At 37.7% G+C, this 19941-nt stretch overlaps 1 protein-coding gene and 1 long non-coding RNA gene across 4 annotated transcripts; one reads left to right on the top strand and one right to left on the bottom strand.

Moving 5' to 3' along the window:
* Positions 1 to 1087: 1087 nt before the first annotated feature.
* On the bottom strand, positions 1088 to 3729 carry LOC127004048 (uncharacterized). The gene is made up of 4 exons (XR_007757596.1): positions 3356 to 3729; positions 2836 to 3036; positions 2405 to 2643; positions 1088 to 1514 (listed from the first exon to the last, which is right to left on the bottom strand). It is a non-coding gene; the product is annotated as an uncharacterized LOC127004048 (long non-coding RNA).
* A 388-nt stretch (positions 3730 to 4117) lies between these two features.
* On the top strand, positions 4118 to 19578 carry LOC127004049 (ribosome biogenesis protein BMS1 homolog). 3 transcript variants are annotated; one of them, XM_050871327.1, is made up of 21 exons: positions 4118 to 4194; positions 7902 to 8089; positions 8732 to 8922; positions 9770 to 9945; positions 10192 to 10309; positions 10420 to 10530; positions 10779 to 10907; positions 11333 to 11529; positions 11999 to 12168; positions 12320 to 12533; positions 12662 to 13166; positions 13470 to 13639; positions 13875 to 14052; positions 16022 to 16179; positions 16693 to 16881; positions 17024 to 17263; positions 17690 to 17812; positions 17986 to 18130; positions 18380 to 18555; positions 18836 to 18988; positions 19291 to 19578. In XM_050871327.1, exons 2-21 carry the CDS (start codon positions 7914 to 7916, stop codon positions 19489 to 19491), a joined length of 3720 nt encoding a protein of 1239 aa, XP_050727284.1. In that variant the 5' UTR covers positions 4118 to 4194; positions 7902 to 7913; the 3' UTR covers positions 19492 to 19578. The 3 variants fall into 3 exon arrangements, with proteins under 3 accessions (XP_050727284.1, XP_050727283.1, XP_050727285.1); XM_050871326.1 differs by having other exon boundaries at positions 4133 to 4267; XM_050871328.1 differs by having other exon boundaries at positions 4154 to 4174.
* The last annotated feature ends 363 nt before the right edge of the window (positions 19579 to 19941 follow it).

Genomic DNA, 19941 nt, shown 5'->3' on the forward strand with positions numbered 1-19941 from the left:
CCTGAGCACGTGCCCGTTGTACCCTGGCCCTGCAGGAGTGAAAAATTACTTCAGACACCGAAAAAAAAAAAAAAAAAAAAAAAAAATCTTCCCTGTGCATCCCGTCCACCTCCGCATAGCAAAGCCCAAGGAACCTATAGAGGTATAGGGTATCTTAAATATATTTTGTTTTCTAAATTCATGGGTATCTCAAATATTTAGTTATCCTAGTATTTTTTTGGGGGGGGAGGGGGAGCCCCGGGCCATCTGGCTCCCCCCCCTGTATCCGCGCCTGCATATGCCTACAGCCGATGACATATTCCGTATTATAGTTGCAGCACATCATAAGAGAGTCAGTTCTGTACCCACTATCTGCATACACTCGGGATTTTCTGGGGGGACAGAGATTTGCCCCCCCCCATGTATCCGCCCCTGGCTCCCACACGACCTCTGCGTGTGACGAAACACATGAGAAATTAATTCATACATGGAAAGGTTTTGCCGGCGCCGGGGATCGAACCCGCGACCAGAAAGATGGGAGAGTCACTCCTTAACCAGTTGGCCAAAGAGGTACCCCCACTCGCAGAGTGAGTTATGGGAGGCTCGCCCATCAGGAGAGTCAGCTGCACTACACATACACACGCAATATAAGAGGGAGAGTTGTAGACAATATATGTTGTTGCAGGAGACACATACATGTAAATTGGCAAGCTGTATGGCAACCCCCCAGAAGCTTTTTTGGTACAGCACAATAAAGTGCATCATGGGGCAGTCACTTCTCAAAGTACGAGAAATTAATCTGTGCAAAAACTATCTTACCTGTGTTCTCTTTACCTTGCAATACATACATACACTGATGTTTATAGGTCCCATTCACAACACTTTTCACTTTTCTTTTTCACAAATCTTTTTGTCTGTTCCTCACTACTCATTAACCTATGATAAATTATCCATATATTGTACAGTATATGAACCAGACATACCCAAATTTCTTTAAATATCTCAATACACTTACTTGCCCCTCTCTTCCCAATAAGTCTGTCACTAGTGCCTGATAGTCCACTGCCTCTGATTACACATTCCAAAGAAAGAAATTTAATAATTCCTATCTGGGGATGCATTTATTCCTTACAGCAGGCCAAACTATTCTTTTGTATAAATTCTTAACTTAATATCTCAACTCTGAGCCTCCTTGTCAATGTCTTTAATCAACTTTATTGCTTTTTCATATTTTCTTTGTGCATATCCTTTATAATAAACAATCCATTAATACTGTGCATCCTGTATCATGCACACTGTCATTATGAACATTAACACACAACACCCTTATGTACAATTCCTTGATGGATTAGATATCATTGCTGTTTGTCTGCTGCCTCAGGTGTTTCCTTTAGTCCTTGTTTCTTCCTCTCATCTTCTGTAATAATGTACTGCAAGAGGTCTGTCAGACCACTAAACTCTGTCCTGGACTGAGGAGGATCATTCTTTGGAATCCTGGGAAGAACACTTCCGGCCTTCATTCGGAAATCTTTCAGCTGAAATAGGAAATTATAAACTGAAAATTCATTGTTATTTTACCAATATTCATTCAGAATGATGAATTTCTTTCAGGTGTATTACTTTACTTACTTTAGTAAATCAAGTATAAATGAAAGAAATTAACACGTTAAATTATTATTACCAGTGGCATTAGCTAACCCAACCAGAAGCAGGTTCAGTAAAAGAAAAGCCCCTTTTTTTTGTTCTCCAAATATTTTGATGACATATTCCTGCCAAAACCCTAGTCTACTCTACTTTCATTTTCCATGACCAATTTCTTAATGAATTATATATAAAGCTTAAAGATAATGCTGATAAGAGATTAGCCTGTAACCCAGATCCTTTTGATGGCTTCTATAAATTGGTATTTTATTACCAGTCCTCTGGCACTTACCTTTTACTGAGGTAACTTTCATAATTATTATATTACACAGTTACTCAGTAGATTCTAATACTCTCCAAAAATTACCAGAACGTTCATGAGACTAAACTGCTGGCAAGGGTGACAATATTTCATCAATGGAACTTCCTTTTAACTTTCTGGTACATTACCCATACTGCAACCGAAGCTTGCTCACTTATTACTTACGTAATTCCTCCTTACAACTAGAGCCAGTTACTAATTTTTTTTTTTTATGATTATGAACATTTACTTTTTAATATGAATTAATCAGGTGTAAACATATCACATGGCAGGTGAAGATATGAATTGCAAATGACATACTTAGAGAAAGTTGGAAGCTCTTCTGCCGTGGCCATCCCCTGGTGGGAGCTACTAGGAGCAGGCGTCGATGAAATGATGAGTGATGATGATGATGATGATATGTTAAATGTGTCAGGATACTACATACTACACAGCTAAACAACTTTCAGGATGATCACTTACATCTTTAGCACCAGAGAGTTTCCAGATTGAGAAACAAAACACTGAAAAGCCTGCAACAGCATACAGTGAACCCCAGCCCAGAGCTCTGAGGGCAAGGGCACCTCCTGCCTCATGCAGCTCCCGGGCTCCCATGATGCCCTTGTTGAACATGTTGGGATCCTTCTTTTTGGCCATACCAAGTGTCATGCCAAATCCACCCAGCATTGAGACTCCAGCAACCCCTGTCAGGAATGCTGCAGCTGGGGACAAATGTGCAGTAGTCAGTTGATAAATATTAAAATATATACAATGAAAACATGTTTTGAAAATCATGAAGCTTTTATATTGAAAGAAATTATAAATATAATTTTTCAAAAGATTGCCTTCTTCCCTATTACAATGATTTTTTTGTCCTCTTTATAAGACCTGTCGGTTCTTCTCTGCATACTTACCTTGATATTTGAACTTTTCAGGCTCTTTTTGTGTAGCATCAGTCATGTTGGTGTCCTTGATGATTTACATTACTTCTTATCACTCAGGAGATTCTAATTTCATCTCCACTTCCTGTTCTCTTCAAATGAAAGCCTGGGATGGTTGACCATGGATCAGCGAAGAATTAGGAAGCATCATATCATGGTGGTCCTGCAGCACTGCTGCAAAGAACGTTTTGTGTATCTATCATGTATGTATCTATTTGGCCGAGATATTTAGGAAGCAAGCTACACATGTGGGATCCAATCTCTAAATTTCAGTTTACCTAGTTTAGTTTTAAAATCATGAATAGTTTTTGCTTAAACTATCTAGCTCTTGTGTGTTGTGAATATTTGTACCCCATATACTCTTTGTCTTTTCACCTCACTGAACATTTGGGTACAGTTTGCAATCAGGGATCATTGGAGTAAATAGATGTTTCATGTTCATTGGGGTTAAAAAACAACAACACTCATTGGGATAAAAAGACACTTAGCATACCGTAGGTTGTCACAGGGGTGGAGGTGTGCAGGCCATGGAACCACACCCTCCTGAGCCCCAAAGGTTCAGTTTGCTACTATATGATGGTATGCCTCTAGGATTGGGAGTGGGGATCCTGCCGTGCTTGCTAGACTTGGGTGAGGTTGTTGTGTGCTTGAGGATTTGGCAGGAGATGGCAGGGCTGAACGAGTCACTGCTCAGTTGATCTTCTGGTGTTGGCCTTGAATGTGAAGCTTGGCCAAAGAGGCTTTGATGGTGATGCGGAAAGAGTGAAACGTGTGTTTATCCTTCCTTGCCGGTGATTTTAGAAGGCAGTGTATCACTCCAGCAGCAGTAGACGACAAATCGCTTAGCCAAGACCAAGATCATAAGGCAAGATGTAAACACGTGCGTTGCCAAATTGTCGTACTCACCTCATTCTATTTGCCAATATACATAAATTTACATATTAATGCAGACCACACAGACCCTATGGTCCAGACTAAGATGATCTTTCCTTAAAAGTAAGTGATTTTACATAAATCAAATGGCTCCAAAACTTTGCATTTCTACTTTAGTAAATTTTAAGTTGAAGTGTCGGTCGTGCTTGTTTTTAAAGGAGTCAGTCGTGTTGCACCGGACCACTGAAGGTGGGGAATAATTCCATTCAAGATATACAGTTATAATTACTGAAGTTATTGATTTTATATTTTCTTTTCTGAGTTTGAAACAACTCTACGTTCCTATAGCTGGTCTAATTATCGTATTCTCAAAGAGTTTATCGCACATCTGGGAGCGCTGATGTAAACACGTGCGTTGTGGAGGCCGCTGCTGCTTGATGTAGGTGCTGCTTCCTTAAGGTAAAAATTTTGGGGGCACACGCTATAGCTGCGCGTAGCCTCGGTGCTCATCTCCGTGCCATTAGCTCTTGAGGTGAGTAAGTGAGAACCCCATAACCCCGGGACGCAGGGTTTCCTTAGGTACCCATCTTTCAACCACACCGCAAGGGAGACTGAACAGCTGAGTGGCCTGTACACCAACTGTCCAGGCTGGGAATCGAACCCCGGTCCTTGGATTCATAGCTAGACACACTAACCACGGTATTATTCCAGAAGTACGTCCGTCTCACTGCGAGGGACACTTTACCAAATTCTGGAAAAGGCTGGAAATCAAAGAAACGGAACCCTAATCACCGGAGACTTCAGTTTGCTTAATATGGACTGGGACACAAACTACTCCTACACCAGAAAACTCTCTTGAACAAAAGTTCCTTGATGCCATGAGTGATGCCCTCCTAACACAACACATCAACGAACCCACCTGTGTAAGAGGCAACCACAGACCAAGCACTCTAGACCTCGTTCTGACCAGTGATCTACAATCCATCGAAAACATTAATTATTTGAGCCCCTTAGGAAAAAGTGACCACTGTGTTGTCTCTTTTGACTATGTTTACCCATGCAAGACAAAAATGAACACTGAAAGGAAAAACTTAGATTACTTCTAAGGAAACTATTTGGCCTTCAAAGAGAAACTGAAGGAGATAAAGTTGGATACACATTTACAATACTTTAACACTGATGTAATTGCTTACACCATTCAGGAAATCTTACAAGAAGGAATAGAAGAGTTTATACCTAAAAGGAAGCAAGTGGAAAATGAGAAAGACCAACAGCCTTGGTTCAACAACCTTGCCGAGAGAGCGGTCAGGAAGAAACATTTTGCCTGGAAATGTTAGATACCTTGCGACCAAATGTGGACGAACCCACCAAGACTACATCAGACAGAGACGCCTGCACCAAGACACTCAGAAAAGTGCGAAAAGATTATGAGCAAAAACTTTTGAAGAGGAGAAATGTAATAAATGGATCAAAGAACATGATGAAAGGCTAGTAAAAAGCAACAACGAACTCACTTCGGACAACCTGGACACAGCAAATGAATTGAACACCTTTTTCAAGTCTGTGTTCACAAAGGAGGATGACCAAATGGAACTTCTACTAAATGAATCTGCCCCCCCTCCTGTATGGAGTAGACACACCACAACCAATCACCACCAGCGTAGTTGATGGACACACGATTAACGTAGACATAATCCACATAGGTGGAGATACAGTTAAAGCAAAGTTAAAAACCCAAAACGAATGCAAAACTCCAGGACCAGACAACCTCCACTCAAAACTGCTGAAAGAACTATCAGAAGAGCTTTGCTGCCCACTCACCATACTGTACAATAAATCCATACAAACAGCCACTGTACCTAAGTTATGAAAAGAAGCCATAGTGTCCCCAATACACAAAAAGGGATCTAAGAGCCAAGCAAAAAATTACAGACCTATAAGCCTCACAATTATTTTATGCAAGATTTTAGAAGAAATAGACAGAGACACATTGATAACAACCAATTATGAAGAAAAACAAACCCTATGTGATAATCAACATGGGTTTAGAGCAGTGTTTCTTAAACTTTTTTGTGCAGCGGACCCCTTTTATTAAAATTACTCATGTAGCGGACCCTTTATTATTATAATTTTCCTCTTGAGTTTGAAAGTGTTTGCAGGTCATAATATACTGAAATTACAACTGAATTATTTATTACTGGCTTATCTTCAAAATAAATGTTTATATTTTGCTTAACATAATTTCCATCCCAATGTGACTTAGCCACTGTAAAAAGCCATCAGGATTTGGTGCTACAAAAATAGGAATTTATGACGTTTTGGCCGAAAATTTGACTGAAATCGATATTAAAAATTATCCTGCGGACCCCTTGGAACATTCCACGGACCCCTGGGGGTCCGCGGACCACACTTTAAGAAACACTGGTTTAGAGAAGCAAGATCCTGCCTTTCAACTTTATTAACGGCAATCACTGACTGGTTAGACATGCATGACAACAACCACCCATTTGATGTAATCTATTTTGATTTTGAAAAAGCTTTTGACACCGTGCCACGCAAGAAACTCATCCACAAGCTCTATCAAACTGGTGTAAAGGGACACGTGCTCATCTGGACTGAAGACTTCCTCGTAAACAGAGTCCAGAAGGTGAGGGTGAATGGAGCCTAGTCTGATCCAGCCGGGGTAACCAGCGGAGTTCCCCAGGGCTATGTACTGGGACCCTTGCTCCTCCTAATTTACATAAATGACCTCCCCATCAACATTACTTCTCAATGCAAACTCTTTGCAGACAACACAGTTATATGGCAAAAGCAGCACAATTGCAGAAAAGAACATCATACAAGCAGACATCAACAAACTGATGGAATGGTCCAAAACATGGCTGCTGAGATTTAACATCCCCAAATGTAAAGTGATGCATATTGGCCACCAAAATGATAGACACCCTTACAATATGGAAGGCATTTACATCAAACAAGTAGCAGAAGAAAAGGATCTGGGTGTTCTGTTCACAGAAAATCTAAAATTTACACCACATTGAAAATATAATATCAAAAGCAAATATCATGTTAGGCCTCAAACGTACTTTCAGGCACTGGACTTAGGAAGGTTTTGCCAGTTTGTACAGAAAATACATACGTCCCCACCTAGAATATGCAGTGCAAGTGTGGAGCCCCGAAGGTAGAGTGAACATCAATAGAATAAAAAAGTCCAAAGAAGAGCCACCAAGATTATTCCATCACTTAAGAACCACCCCTATGAAGAGCTGCTGAGAAGACTTAACATTCCCAAGCTGGAAGATAGGAGAGAGAGAGGGGACTTGATAGAATTCTTCAAAATAATTAGTGACATTGAAAACATTGAAACACACACACTTCCAAACCACAAACACAACACAAAGTGGACACTCCAAACAAATATACAAACAAATGCAACAAACAAAACACAAACATAACACACTTTCACACACAGTTCGGTTGTAAATACATGGAACTCACTCCCAGAAAACAAAAGTTAATGCTACATCTACAACATCATTCAAGAACAAATATGACAAACACAAAATACAGATGAATATGGAGACGGGCAGGATCTATGTAGATCATAGGTAAATCTCGTGGATTTTATTGATAAGTCTTATTGGTAAGTCTTTATTCCATGTGAAGCACTTGTGCCCATACAACACTGCCATATTGCTTTGCCGTCGGAAAGCACTTGTTCAGTAATTATTGACGCTAAGTATGTGATACATTTCACAGTGCATTATTGATTGTTGTCACTGGAGGTTGGTGGGCTTATTTCTGGAATTTTACCGGGATTTGTAGCTATACTGCACCACGTAAGCAATGTTTCCTTTATATAAACCTATTACCATTCTTAGAGGTGATAGATAACAGTTTTACGGTGAAGATTACTATTTAGCAGCATTTTATATATATATATATATATATATATATATATATATATATATATATATATATATATATATATATATATATATATATATATATATATATATATATATATATATATATATATATATATATATATATATATATATATATATATATATATATATATATATATATATATATATATATATATATATATATATATATATATATATATATATATATATATATATATATTCATGTTTCATTTCCAGTACACTTGAACAATGGGTGACTCAGAAGATTTTGACAAAAAGAAAGGACACAGCAAGCGCCATGCTGGGCGTAAAGCGGAGAAAAAGGCCACCAAAAACAAACATGTTCAGGACTTGACAGCTCAGCAGCGTAATCCTAAAGCCTTTGCCTTCCAGTCCGCTGTCAAAGCTCAAAGAAAATTTGCAAGGTAAAGTTTGTGTTCTTATCTGATTGTGTTGTTACAGGATTAAGTCAAGTTCACAATATTATTCTTTTCTTTACTATTATCTTCTATTATTACTATATTTTGGTACCATTATCTTATTCACCATTTCTTCTTCAATGTATGTAAAGGCTACTCTCATACTCCCCAACAAGTTATGTTCCTTACTTTGTCATTTATATGGTCTTCTTGTCCTAGTCTGTTATTGATATTTACTCCTAAATCTTTCTCCTTGTCAGGTACTTGCATATTGTTGCTCCCTAGTTTATAGTTCCAGTAAGGCCTTTTTACACTTCTAAAATTTTATTACATGCCATTTTTCTTTGTTGAATTTCATCTGCCATTTATGACGTCATTCATTTAGGTGAAGAGATGAAATTAGTGCATTTGCCAGAGCAGGATGGATCATACTAACATCAGAAAGAGGTGGAGGACATTGGGAAAGACTTTGTCCTTCAGTGAATTAGTAATGGCTAAAAGTGATGTTCCAACACTTTGTTCATTCACTGAAAAGTATGTGGGGTTCCAGTCATTTGATAACTTTTTAGATATGTAAATAAACATATTTACAGTGATGAAATATTTGTTGTGGTTCTTCAGCAATTTATGTTTCAAAATAATTTGCAGGTCTCAAGACATCAAGTCCAAAAAGCATCACATCCCTGTTGTTGACCGGACTCCCGTAGAGCCTCCCCCTGTCATTGTGGCCGTGGTTGGTGGACCCAAAGTTGGCAAGTCCACACTTCTGCGATGCTTGATAAAGAATTATACCAATCAGAGGTTTTCTGAAATCAATGGACCTGTCACAGTTGTTGCAGGTAAGATGTTTGATAATTGCTTTTCTTTTTCTTTGGCAAAGTTGAACTTTAGTTGTATTTGAAGACGTCAAAGTCAATATATATATATATATATATATATATATATATATATATATATATATATATATATATATATATATATATATATATATATATATATATATATATATATATATCTATATATATATATATATATATGTATATATATATATATATAGATATATATATATATATATATATATATATATATATATATATATATATATATATATATCTATATATATATATCTCTAACTCTATATTTATATATTTATATATATATATATATATATCTATATATATATCTCTCTCACACACACACACACACACACACACACACACACACACACACACACACACACACACACACACACACACACACCTTGTGTCTATTCTATCTATGACACTTTGCCCTTCAGGTAACTTTCCCCCAAAAGGGATGGCCGCAATAGTGGGTCTCCAATTTTCATTGTTTCAATACTTAAACTCCACACTGTCAGTCCTTCAATTTTGTTCTCATAGTTTCTCTTCACAAAGTTATCCTCATCCATTCTTATCACATATCCGGACCATCTCAGACTATCATGCTTCATCCATTCATCCTCTCGACTTTCCACTCCCCTGGCAATTGTCATCCCTTCCTCCTCCTCCTTTGTACTGCAGCAGAATGAAAGACTCTATTTTTTTCCATCTCACTCTAGTACTTCTACACTAGATTACACATTTACAGTATCCACCCCATAACTACATCTCCACCATATTTCACCATTTCTGCTGTCAGTCATTTTACATGACTATTTGTTTTCAGGTAAGAAGAGGAGGTTGACATTCATAGAAGTGAATAATGATATCAATTGTATGATTGATATTGCTAAAGTTGCTGACATTGTCCTGATGCTCATTGATGCCACCTTTGGAATTGAAATGGAGACTTTTGAGTTTCTTGAAATCTGCCGAGCTCATGGAACTCCTCGAGTTATGGGAGTAAGTTTAACACTGTTGTATAATTGGCTATTATTATCATTCATGTAATATCCTTGATTTGTACTAACATCATTGACATGTGGCAGCCTTAAAGTTGGCTGTTGGTTTTATGGGGTGCAGTTCTCTCCTCTCATTGATTCTTTGAATTTTTTTGTCAAATTTAGATCTTTTCTCTTCATCATACTCACCATAGTCATTAGGAGAAGAATGAGGATGTACTTGTATAACTTCTAATTGATATTTCAGGTACTGAATCACTTGGATATGCTCAAAGACAACAAGTCACTTAAAAAGAGGAAAAAAGCTCTCAAACACAGATTTCAGGTGGAACTTTATCCTGGAGCAAAACTTTTCTACCTCTCAGGTAAGATTATATTCTCATTTGAAGTAGACATTATGTGTTTGTTTAACTTAAATGAAATGATGTTATATTAGTTGAATATAAGATGTAATATAATACCTAACTGTTTTCAGGGCTGATCCATGAGGAGTATTTAAAGAATGAGATCAAGAACCTTGGCCGGTTTATATCTGTCATGAAGTTTCGGCCACTTGTATGGCGCACGACTCACCCTTTTGTCATTGGTAAGTATGGTAATTTTAAATTATCCACCTCTGAAACCCTTACCTCCCACAGTCACAAAGCCATTCTTGGAATTATATTTAGAGGTCTTCATGTAAGTGGGCTGACAGTGCCCTTTTCTGTAATAATTTGTTGTATTAATTTTCAGTGAGGTTTGTGCCCACTGAGCCCTCACCATTTGTTTCATATTCTGTTTATTACTGGTATGTTTTCTATGCATAACAGGATCAATAATAATCCAATCTTTCAGTTGACCGGTATGAGGACATCACAAACCCTGAAACCATTAGGATAAACCCCAAGTGTGACAGGAATGTCGTCCTGTATGGCTACGTGCGGGGCATCCCCTTCCACCAGGCACAGCCAGTTCACATCCCAGGTAATGTGCTCCATCTGGAATGTTGTTGTTCATACTCATGTTTTCCTTGTTTTAAGAATTAAAATTCATCATTTATAATGTTTTTGCAGTGTAAAGTGATGGGAATTGATTTTTTGGAACATTTGATTGTCTTTTGTCTCTCATTTTCCTTCCTGTTAAGACCTCTCTCTATGCTTGCTTGAATGGCCGAAAGAAGGATACATGGAAATTTGGTACATTTTTCGTGCGGTTTCTTTGATAATTTTTTAGCGTATTTCTGCAAACTATTGCCCAGCACATTTAAATGTATTATATACTGAAAACAATATGGATTTCTTGTTATGAGATACTTTTCAAAATCCATGGTATTATTATCTTTACTTATTTCTTCACAACATTCCTCCATTCTGAGAAAGATAGATAGATTGACATTCATATATTTTCAGGCTGTGGAGACTACAAGATAAAGGACATCAGCTTTTTGCCTGACCCTTGCCCACTGCCAGACCACTTGAAGAAGAGAGCCTTGAACGCCAAGGAAAGACTGACCTATGCACCTCTGTCTGGTGTGGGCGGGGTGGTGTATGACAAAGATGCAGTGTACATTGATCTTGGAGGCTCACATCATGGAAAAAAAGGACAAGTAAGTATAATATATTTATGTATACATATATATTAACTATGATGATAATGTCATAAGGATAGTTTATGTCCTGTATTACTAAAACTATAGTCACCACCAGCCAGCTTGTCCATAAGCCCTGTCCCTTCCTGCAGTCATCGCTGAGTGAGTGAGGTTATTTTACCCGTCTCTGATGGAAAAAAAATTGATCAATAAATAATCCCATGACAGTAATATACAGCATAATTAATCCATATATAAAGCTCTCTTGGTAGAGGATGGGCAAGGGGTGGGTGGAGGTGATGGGACTAGTTGGCTAGGGGTGATTTCAGGTACATACAAACACACATTATCCATGGGAAGGAGGGAGGGAAGCTGAGCTTTGGAGATGGAACACCACAAATGTAACTCACTTTCTGCATATCACAACTAGGTAAATACAAACTATGGTAGGTAAGTACATGCAGTTTAACTTTTTAATCTTTTTTAGAAGGTAGTCGCTGAGAGTGAGGATGAGGATGATGTGTTCCAACCACTGCTAGACTTGCAGAAGACAACAGATGAAAAACAAGCCCAGAGTCAGATACAACTTTTTCCTAACTCTAAACTAATTGGAAATGATGATCTTAGTGAAGGAGGCAATCATAAAGAAGCAAATGAGTAAGTAAAAAAAATTTTTTCACTATTATTATCATAATTAGGATATATTCAAACCCTCTCTTGTTAAACTGAAGTGGTAGTTTACATGTTCTCAAACACAGCAAAGTATTACATGACTTTGTAATAAATGACTGCTTTCATCTTATTCAAGGGAAGAATCAAGATATCCTTCATTTGAAACTGTGGTGGATGGGACTGGAAGAGTTCGAAGAAGAGCTATTTTCTCTGACACCCTGGAGGAGGAGGAAGAGGAGGAGGAGGAGGATAGTGATGATGATATGGACTCTGATGACAATGAAAGTGATGAAAATGAGGCTGAGGAAGAGGATGATCATGGAATGGAACCTCCAAGGAAGAAATCTAAGGTAAGTTGAAAGGTGGACAAAAAATGCACCATAAAGGAGAGGTAACTGAACTTTCCCAATATTTTTCTAGCAACAATGCCATGATAGTTGGTGTGATTCTGAATTTGTACTTTTGTTTTTGTTTTCAGGGCACAAGAAATAGTGATGGCAGTGATTCTGAGGACTATGATTTGGATGCAGATCTGCAGGAAATTCAAGGGAAAGATGCTGGTCAAGACGGTGCAGTGAAATCCCTTCCTGGCGACTTAGCTGAATCCTCAGTGCCAATCAGAAAGAAATTAGAACTAAGAAACAATAACAACAGCTCGGTAACAGCCAAGCTCCAAGGGTTGCTAGAAAAAATCAAACCATCAACCGTTCACCAATCAAAGACAAAAGCAACAGCTGATGATGATGATGATGATGATGACAGTGAAGATGAGCAACTTGGTGACACAGAATGCAGGGAGGGTTCAGAATTCCATGGCAAAGAATCCTCCAAATCCAAACCACAAAATGACTCTGACGTAGATGACAGCGAGAGTGATGAGGACAAGATACAATACCGGAGTGAGATGTTGAAGCAAGCCATGTCAGATTTTTACAAAGGTCAAAGTACAGTGTCATTTCTAAGAAGATTCATATATTCAAATGGTAAGTAATCAGTATTTTAAACAGCACTTGTATCATATCATAATATATATGGACATAATGAGAGGTTGGTTTAAAGTAAGATGGGTGACAAAAGAGATTGTTTTAACTGCAGGAATCCAATTTTGATATATAGAAAAATTGACTAATTGAGTACTGCAAGTTTGTTTCTAAGATCTTAAATTGATTGTTCATCCCTCTTGTCAGTTTAAGTGTATGTGTGTGTTTCAGCACTTTTTTTTTTTTTTTTTTTTTTTTTACCTATATTTTGCCCTGGTATAATTTGTCTTACTTTTGCTATATCAGTTCAAGAAGATGGAGAGAGTTCGGATGAAGGAGAGGATGGTGAGGTTGGTGGACTCTTCCGAAAAGTGACAAAAACAAGACCTGCCAAGCAGTTAACACAGGCTGATATTAATGAAATGGACACCAGTCGATTCATCCCTCTAGTTACCAGAGATTGGACCAAGGATGAGGTAAAGTTAAATATGAAATGATACCTTTTTAGTTCTAAATGTACTTTTTGTGCTATGTAGTGGAGAGATAAAACTATGGGAAAATGATTATGCCATAAGAGATCAGTTGTGTGAATAGTACCTTGTTATAGTATTTTTTCTTTATGTGGAGAACAAACCACCAATGAATGTTCCAATATAGATCAAAATGCATGTGTGTGTGGAAAAGAGAGAGAAAGACTTCTTTTTTTATCAGATGCACAACTCTATCAAAGACTGTTTTGTAACTGGAGAATGGAAGGAAAGTGAAAATGCTCAAACTCTTCTCAAAATGGACGATGAGGGTGATCTTTATGGGGACTTTGAAGACCTTGAATCTGGAAAAAAGTTCAGTACAGATTCAAAAGAAGAAAATATGGATGAAGTAGATGAAGGTGAGTAGCAGCATAATTTATAATGTATAATTAGATACTGGTGCTAATTAAATATATATATTATTGTATTAACAGATGCATTTTATTCTTAGATAGTTGTATGTGTAAATAGAATCACTCTTTGACATTTATTTGCTAATGGAGATTATGTTCAGTGGACAGTCAAGTTTAGTGCAGCTTGTGAAACCAAAGTACTGTGTTGGTGGCAGGGCTTTTGATTTTTTTTTTGTAATAAAACTCATTTTTATTTAAATCAGATTTTTTTAAATTTAAATTGGATTGTTATATTTATTGTTATTAATGAATATAATTAAATGAATGTACACCCCTATATTCTCTACATTAGCTTGAAATACATGTTGGAGTATTCTTGCGTCATATTCCATCATATATCTTGCCTGGCTCCATGTTTGAGCCAGTCCCAGGACTGACCCGCTGCAGCCAGCCTGCCACTGGCCAACATTGCACCACGACTCTCTCTAGTCTCTAACAGTCTAACCTGATCATGTCATGTTTTGGACACATCCTGACTGTGTCAGTGTGTAGTAGTTTAGCTCTTAATCACTGAGTAATAGCTTGACTCATAAACAATAGAGATGTCTTTGACCACAAGACAATGAACCTGGTCCAAAAAGTGATCCTGTGTGGCAGTATTTTGAAAATATAACCTCAATCTGGGAAAGGATGGACAGCTGAGTACAAACAGTGCAAACTTAAGTTACAGGGTTTAGTAGCAAGACTGAAATTGCACAAAGAAAAATGACAGCAGCTTCAACTGGAAATATCAGAGAAAGATGTGGATGATCCATGTATGTATGTATGTGGTGATAGAGGTAAATATTTCCATTTACAGCTGCTTCCTATTTTTGGCATAGTTTGTTCCTTTAAATAATTTTTATTTAGTTCATTGTAATGTTTGGTGTCCTCATTTGTTGTACAAATGAATGACAACCATAATATGACCATGACAATTGGGTAAGGATTAATGCACCAATATCTCTCTTCCTTCTTCACCATCTGCTTCTCTGTTGTCATGTATGTCTTCTAACCGTCAATCCTTCCAGAAAATCACAGTAAAGATTTTAGAGATCAAAATAGGTTTGAAAATAGCCATGAAATGTGTGTCCTAACCCACCCAGCCATGGGTGGTGAAGTAGCCCGTGGTGATGTGGCAGTCAAAACTCATGGCTCGCTACTACCAAGATTCAATAGGAGAGTTCACACTCGTACCTACAGCGGGCCTCACTCCCCTCATCCCCCTTAGTGTTCCTGAAAGACAAGTGAACATATACATAACCTCTTTACAGCCCCTGACTCCCTGTGTTTCCACATTTTGTCACATTGGACATTGGTCATGTTATGGCTATTATTAATTTGCACAATGAATGAGACCTCAAAACACTAATATGAACTTTAAAAATTGTATGAATGAGATAAAAAATTAAAATAGGAAGTGGTGATAAAAGAAATAAATACCAAATTCTGTCTGGGGAGGCGGTGGCTGAGTGGTCAGCATGCGGGTGCGGAGTCCTGGAAGACCGGGGTTCAAGTACCGCCTGCTGCTAAAAGCTGACAACTTTCAGTCATTGCAGCGTGGCCTAAGACAACCCACATGCTGTTCCAATGATTACCTATCAATGTGGACTCTAGCGAAGCTCTTAAGAGGACCAAGTAAAGATTCAGGGCATCATGAGCTAAGCAAGATGGCACCACTATAAAACACTTGCCTGCGACACTAATTTTCTAGTTTTTGTTTTCTTTATTTAGACATTTTAATCAGAAATTTATTGTTTGGGAAACTACTGACACTTGTGGTTCTCAAATGAGGAAGATGGTTAAAAGTTTTTTGAGCAAAGAATGGGCAAATTGACTTTCTGCTCTCTATTAACAAGATGCCAGTGTGTATCAGTATGAAACCCATAACTTGGTTTGGAATCAAAGTTGTGTAACCTTTTGGTGTATATTTCAGATACAGTCCCTAAGGTTGAAGATAAGGAAAAAAGTGCAAAAGAAAAATTAATTGAAAAGAAGCGACGACTCAAAGAAATGTTTGATGCAGAGTATGATGAAAAGGGTAATGGTGATCACTTTGACTCACTGAAAACAGAAATGAGTCAACAAGCACAGGTAAGCATAATAGCATAACAGTTTGTTTTTTTTTTTTTTTTTCCATGTCAAATATCAGTAAACAAGTGAGGTAAATGGAGAAACTACTGTTTCAGTCATATTGGTTTTATGATGGTCAGACTGGATGCTTGTTCTTCGAAGGTTTAGTTCCTGTCTAACATCTTTCAGCTGATTCACAGGTATACTTGGGCAAGAATAAATGAGAGGAGCTTGAGAGATTATGTAACTGTGGATTCATTAGATGTAAAGGTTGTGAAAGAAATGTTTAATGGTTCTGACCACCTTGCAGTGATAACAAAACTAAGGATGAGAGGAAAATTACCTGATATTATTTCTAATAATAATTTATTTACCACTTCATTACCCTCATTCTTATTTCTCTGTCATGGGTATGTCAGAGCTACAGACTTTGTAACAAGTATTTGTACTCTTCCAGGTCTTCCAGGCTGTACCTATTGCAGTGTATTTAATAATAATGGTAATAAGAAATGTGCATGATCTTTTTCTTAACAGTTAAACCGAGCTGAATTTGAGGGCCTGGATGATGAAACAAGGGTCCAGTATGAAGGCTTCCGGCCAGGCATGTATGTACGCATGGAGTTCAGTGACTTCCCGTGTGAGTTCATCACCAACTTCAACGCCACTTACCCAGTCATTGTGGGAGGACTGTTGGAGAATGAGAGCAACATGGGATTTATCCGAGTATGAACCCCCACAATTCTTGAGTATCACTTTATGAATATTAGTATTTGACAAATATATATATTTCAGTAGTAGTTGATAGAGTATTTGCTACATATATCACAGTACAAAATAGTTTTTAAATCTATTTTCCCTTTGTCAGGTAAGGATTAAGGTACATCGTTGGTATCCCAAGATTCTCAAGAACAGAGATCCATTGATTCTTTCACTCGGATGGCGTCGCTTCCAAACCCTTATGTATTATGCCAAGAGGGAGGACAACTTCAGAATGCGATCCCTCAAATATGCCCGCAAATACATGCATGTGGAAGCAATGTGCTGGGGACCAGTTACTGTGGTTAATACAGGATTTGTTGCCCTCCAGAACATCACAGACAGAGTGGTAAGAACCTTGCATATTTTCATCCTGCCGTACTGTCAGGAACCCTGTATCCTTAACCACCTTTGATTTTTTATTTTTATGCTTGGCCACTTACGCTTATGTACCATGGGCCAAATGCAAAAAGGAAGAAAAGAGATACAGAAGCAGCATTTTGAATTTGTGATGAATGAGGGAGAAGTTCCCCATGAGAGAACAGGGCGTCAGATATACGTATGATACAAAACAAATGGTTGGGAAGGCTGCTCATTATGTTCAGAGATACAGAGAAAGTGTGATAGAGGAATAAATATGTTCAAAAATATAGGGAAAGTGAGATGGATGAATCAATATAGATTATTTTTCATTCTTACTTGCTGATGGTAACACTGAAAAATTGAAGTCTGATGAACTAATATCATTCCATATTTATATTTTCTTCCTATACAGCCTGAATTCCGTATTGCCGCAAATGGTGTTGTCCTAGAAACAGACCAGAGCAGCAAGATAGTCAAGAAGCTCAAGTTGATGGGCACTCCTGACAAAATTTTGAAGAAGACAGCTTTCATCAAGGTATTTCTGTTGTGGTTTTACTTAAGGCATCACAAGGGTGCATGCAGATTGTTGAACACTCCCCAGCTTGTGTTTTCTGGCATGTTTTGCATTCATAAAGTTTTAATTGAAAAGGAAGAGATATGTTTATTTATTTAAGTAGTTTTATCTGCTAATCACATCTCTATTTACAGGACATGTTTCATTCAGATACTGAAATTGCCAAGTTTGAAGGAGCAAAAATTGAAACCCAGTCAGGTATTCGGGGAATCATCAAGAAATTCAGTGGAAACAAAGGGCATTTCCGTGCTACTTTTGAAGATGCAATAAAAATGAGTGGTAAGCATGCTTGTATCATGTATGTATTTGTGTTCTAATCCATATTGTTAGAATAGAATATACCCCTGTAGTGTTTCCAAATATTGTGGCAAATGTATTTGTAATTGCAATTGTTTTAGTGGGGCAGCCTTCCTTTGTCTGTATTTCCTCCTTCCGAAATTGACATCTCTTCTGGCCACTCCATTTGGTTGCTTTTACAGGAGCATTGCTAGGTGGCCTTTTTTTTTTTTATTTGTTTGAATTTTGCAGATGTGATTATCCTGAAGACATGGGTCCCCCTGGAGATGGCAACACACTGTTTCCCGGTCCGCACACTGCTGCTCCCACCCAGTGAGAAGGCAGCTTGGCAGGGCATGAAGACCCTTGCCCAAGTGAAGAAGAGCAAGGGCATTAAGAATCTTGCAAATCCCGATTCATTGTACACAGTAAGGACTTTTTTATTATTGTAATTTATGAGAATGAGTATTGAATGTTGACCAGATATTGTGAAGAGTATGAAAATATACTCATCGCTTTATTCTCCATTATTGAACAAGACATATCTGTAAAGCAGTTTAATACAAATATTATTCTTTTCCCAGCCCATTACTACGCAAAATGAAAGACGGTGAAAACTTACTCATTACTGCACTCTGCACAATGCAGCAAACCATACCAATAGATTAATTCAGCATAAATATTAATTTGGCAATCTCTCCTTCCCAGCCAATCACTCAGCGGCGTGAGTATGTGCCGCTTCCCCTGAAAGTCCCCAGAGAACTCCAGAAAGCCTTGCCATACAGTGAGAAGCCAAAGATCACGCCTAAGAGTGTCCAGGAGCAAAGGGTCTTAGTTGTGAAAGATCCCAAGGAAATGCAGGTAAGTGTGCAGTGGTACTCTTCTGTATAGTGATTTTCATGTCTAGCCCAGGTATCTTATTTCAAGTAAAACTAAAATTCATTATCATAGATTCCATAAGAGAACATCTTTCACTGCAGGTCAGACTTGGATGTTAGAAATGAGTCACTGATTGTTTTTATCTATTAGGTCTAATGAGACTGTTAATTAACAAATTACATTGGTAAAACCAGGAAGGTAGACTATTGGAATATTATATATATGTCAGTATCATGTAGGCTTCATAATTTTATTGACTCGATCGTCTATTCCAACATTTACAGATGGACATGTTTATGAAACGGTTGAAGACAATGATGGAAGACAAGATCCACAAGGAAGAAAGAGAGAAAGAAAAACTAAGAAAGAAATTCCAGAAGGACATTGATGAGCGGGAACACATGCGACAAGTTAGAGAGAAGCGCAAGAAGGCCGTTGCCTGCAGATTCAAGAGCAAAAAGAATGGGAAGAAAAGCATTGTTTGAAACTAATAGAGCACATGTTTTATACTGGTCTTGTACATGTGAAAAAACAAACAGGCATTGTTATACATAAAGTGTTTTAACTAAGAACTAGTATTTTGTTTCCTAGAGGCATGGTATTGTTGTATCTTATTGATTGACCGAAGGGACAAGAGCAGCAGGACAAGTCGTATTTAGGTATAGTGGACAGGAATGGAATTTGAGAAGCTGGAATTGGCACTATTTTTAGAGGGAAATTCCCATGAGGAAATGGTGTCAGAGACAACTTCTTTACAAATTATTAAAAAGTTATAGTGCATCATAATAAGACCATATTTTTCATACATTAATACTTATAGGTATCTCTGCACCATAAAGTAATAAGGTGTGTTATTGTAGTTGCTGATTATTATAACATTTATTCAGAGAAAAGGGCATCAGTGTATTAGTTTTGGTAGTAGTAGTATAGTTATT

Source organism: Eriocheir sinensis, chromosome 27 (genome assembly GCF_024679095.1).
Source record: "Eriocheir sinensis breed Jianghai 21 chromosome 27, ASM2467909v1, whole genome shotgun sequence".
In the NCBI taxonomy this organism is placed as follows: Eukaryota; Metazoa; Arthropoda; class Malacostraca; order Decapoda; family Varunidae; genus Eriocheir; species Eriocheir sinensis.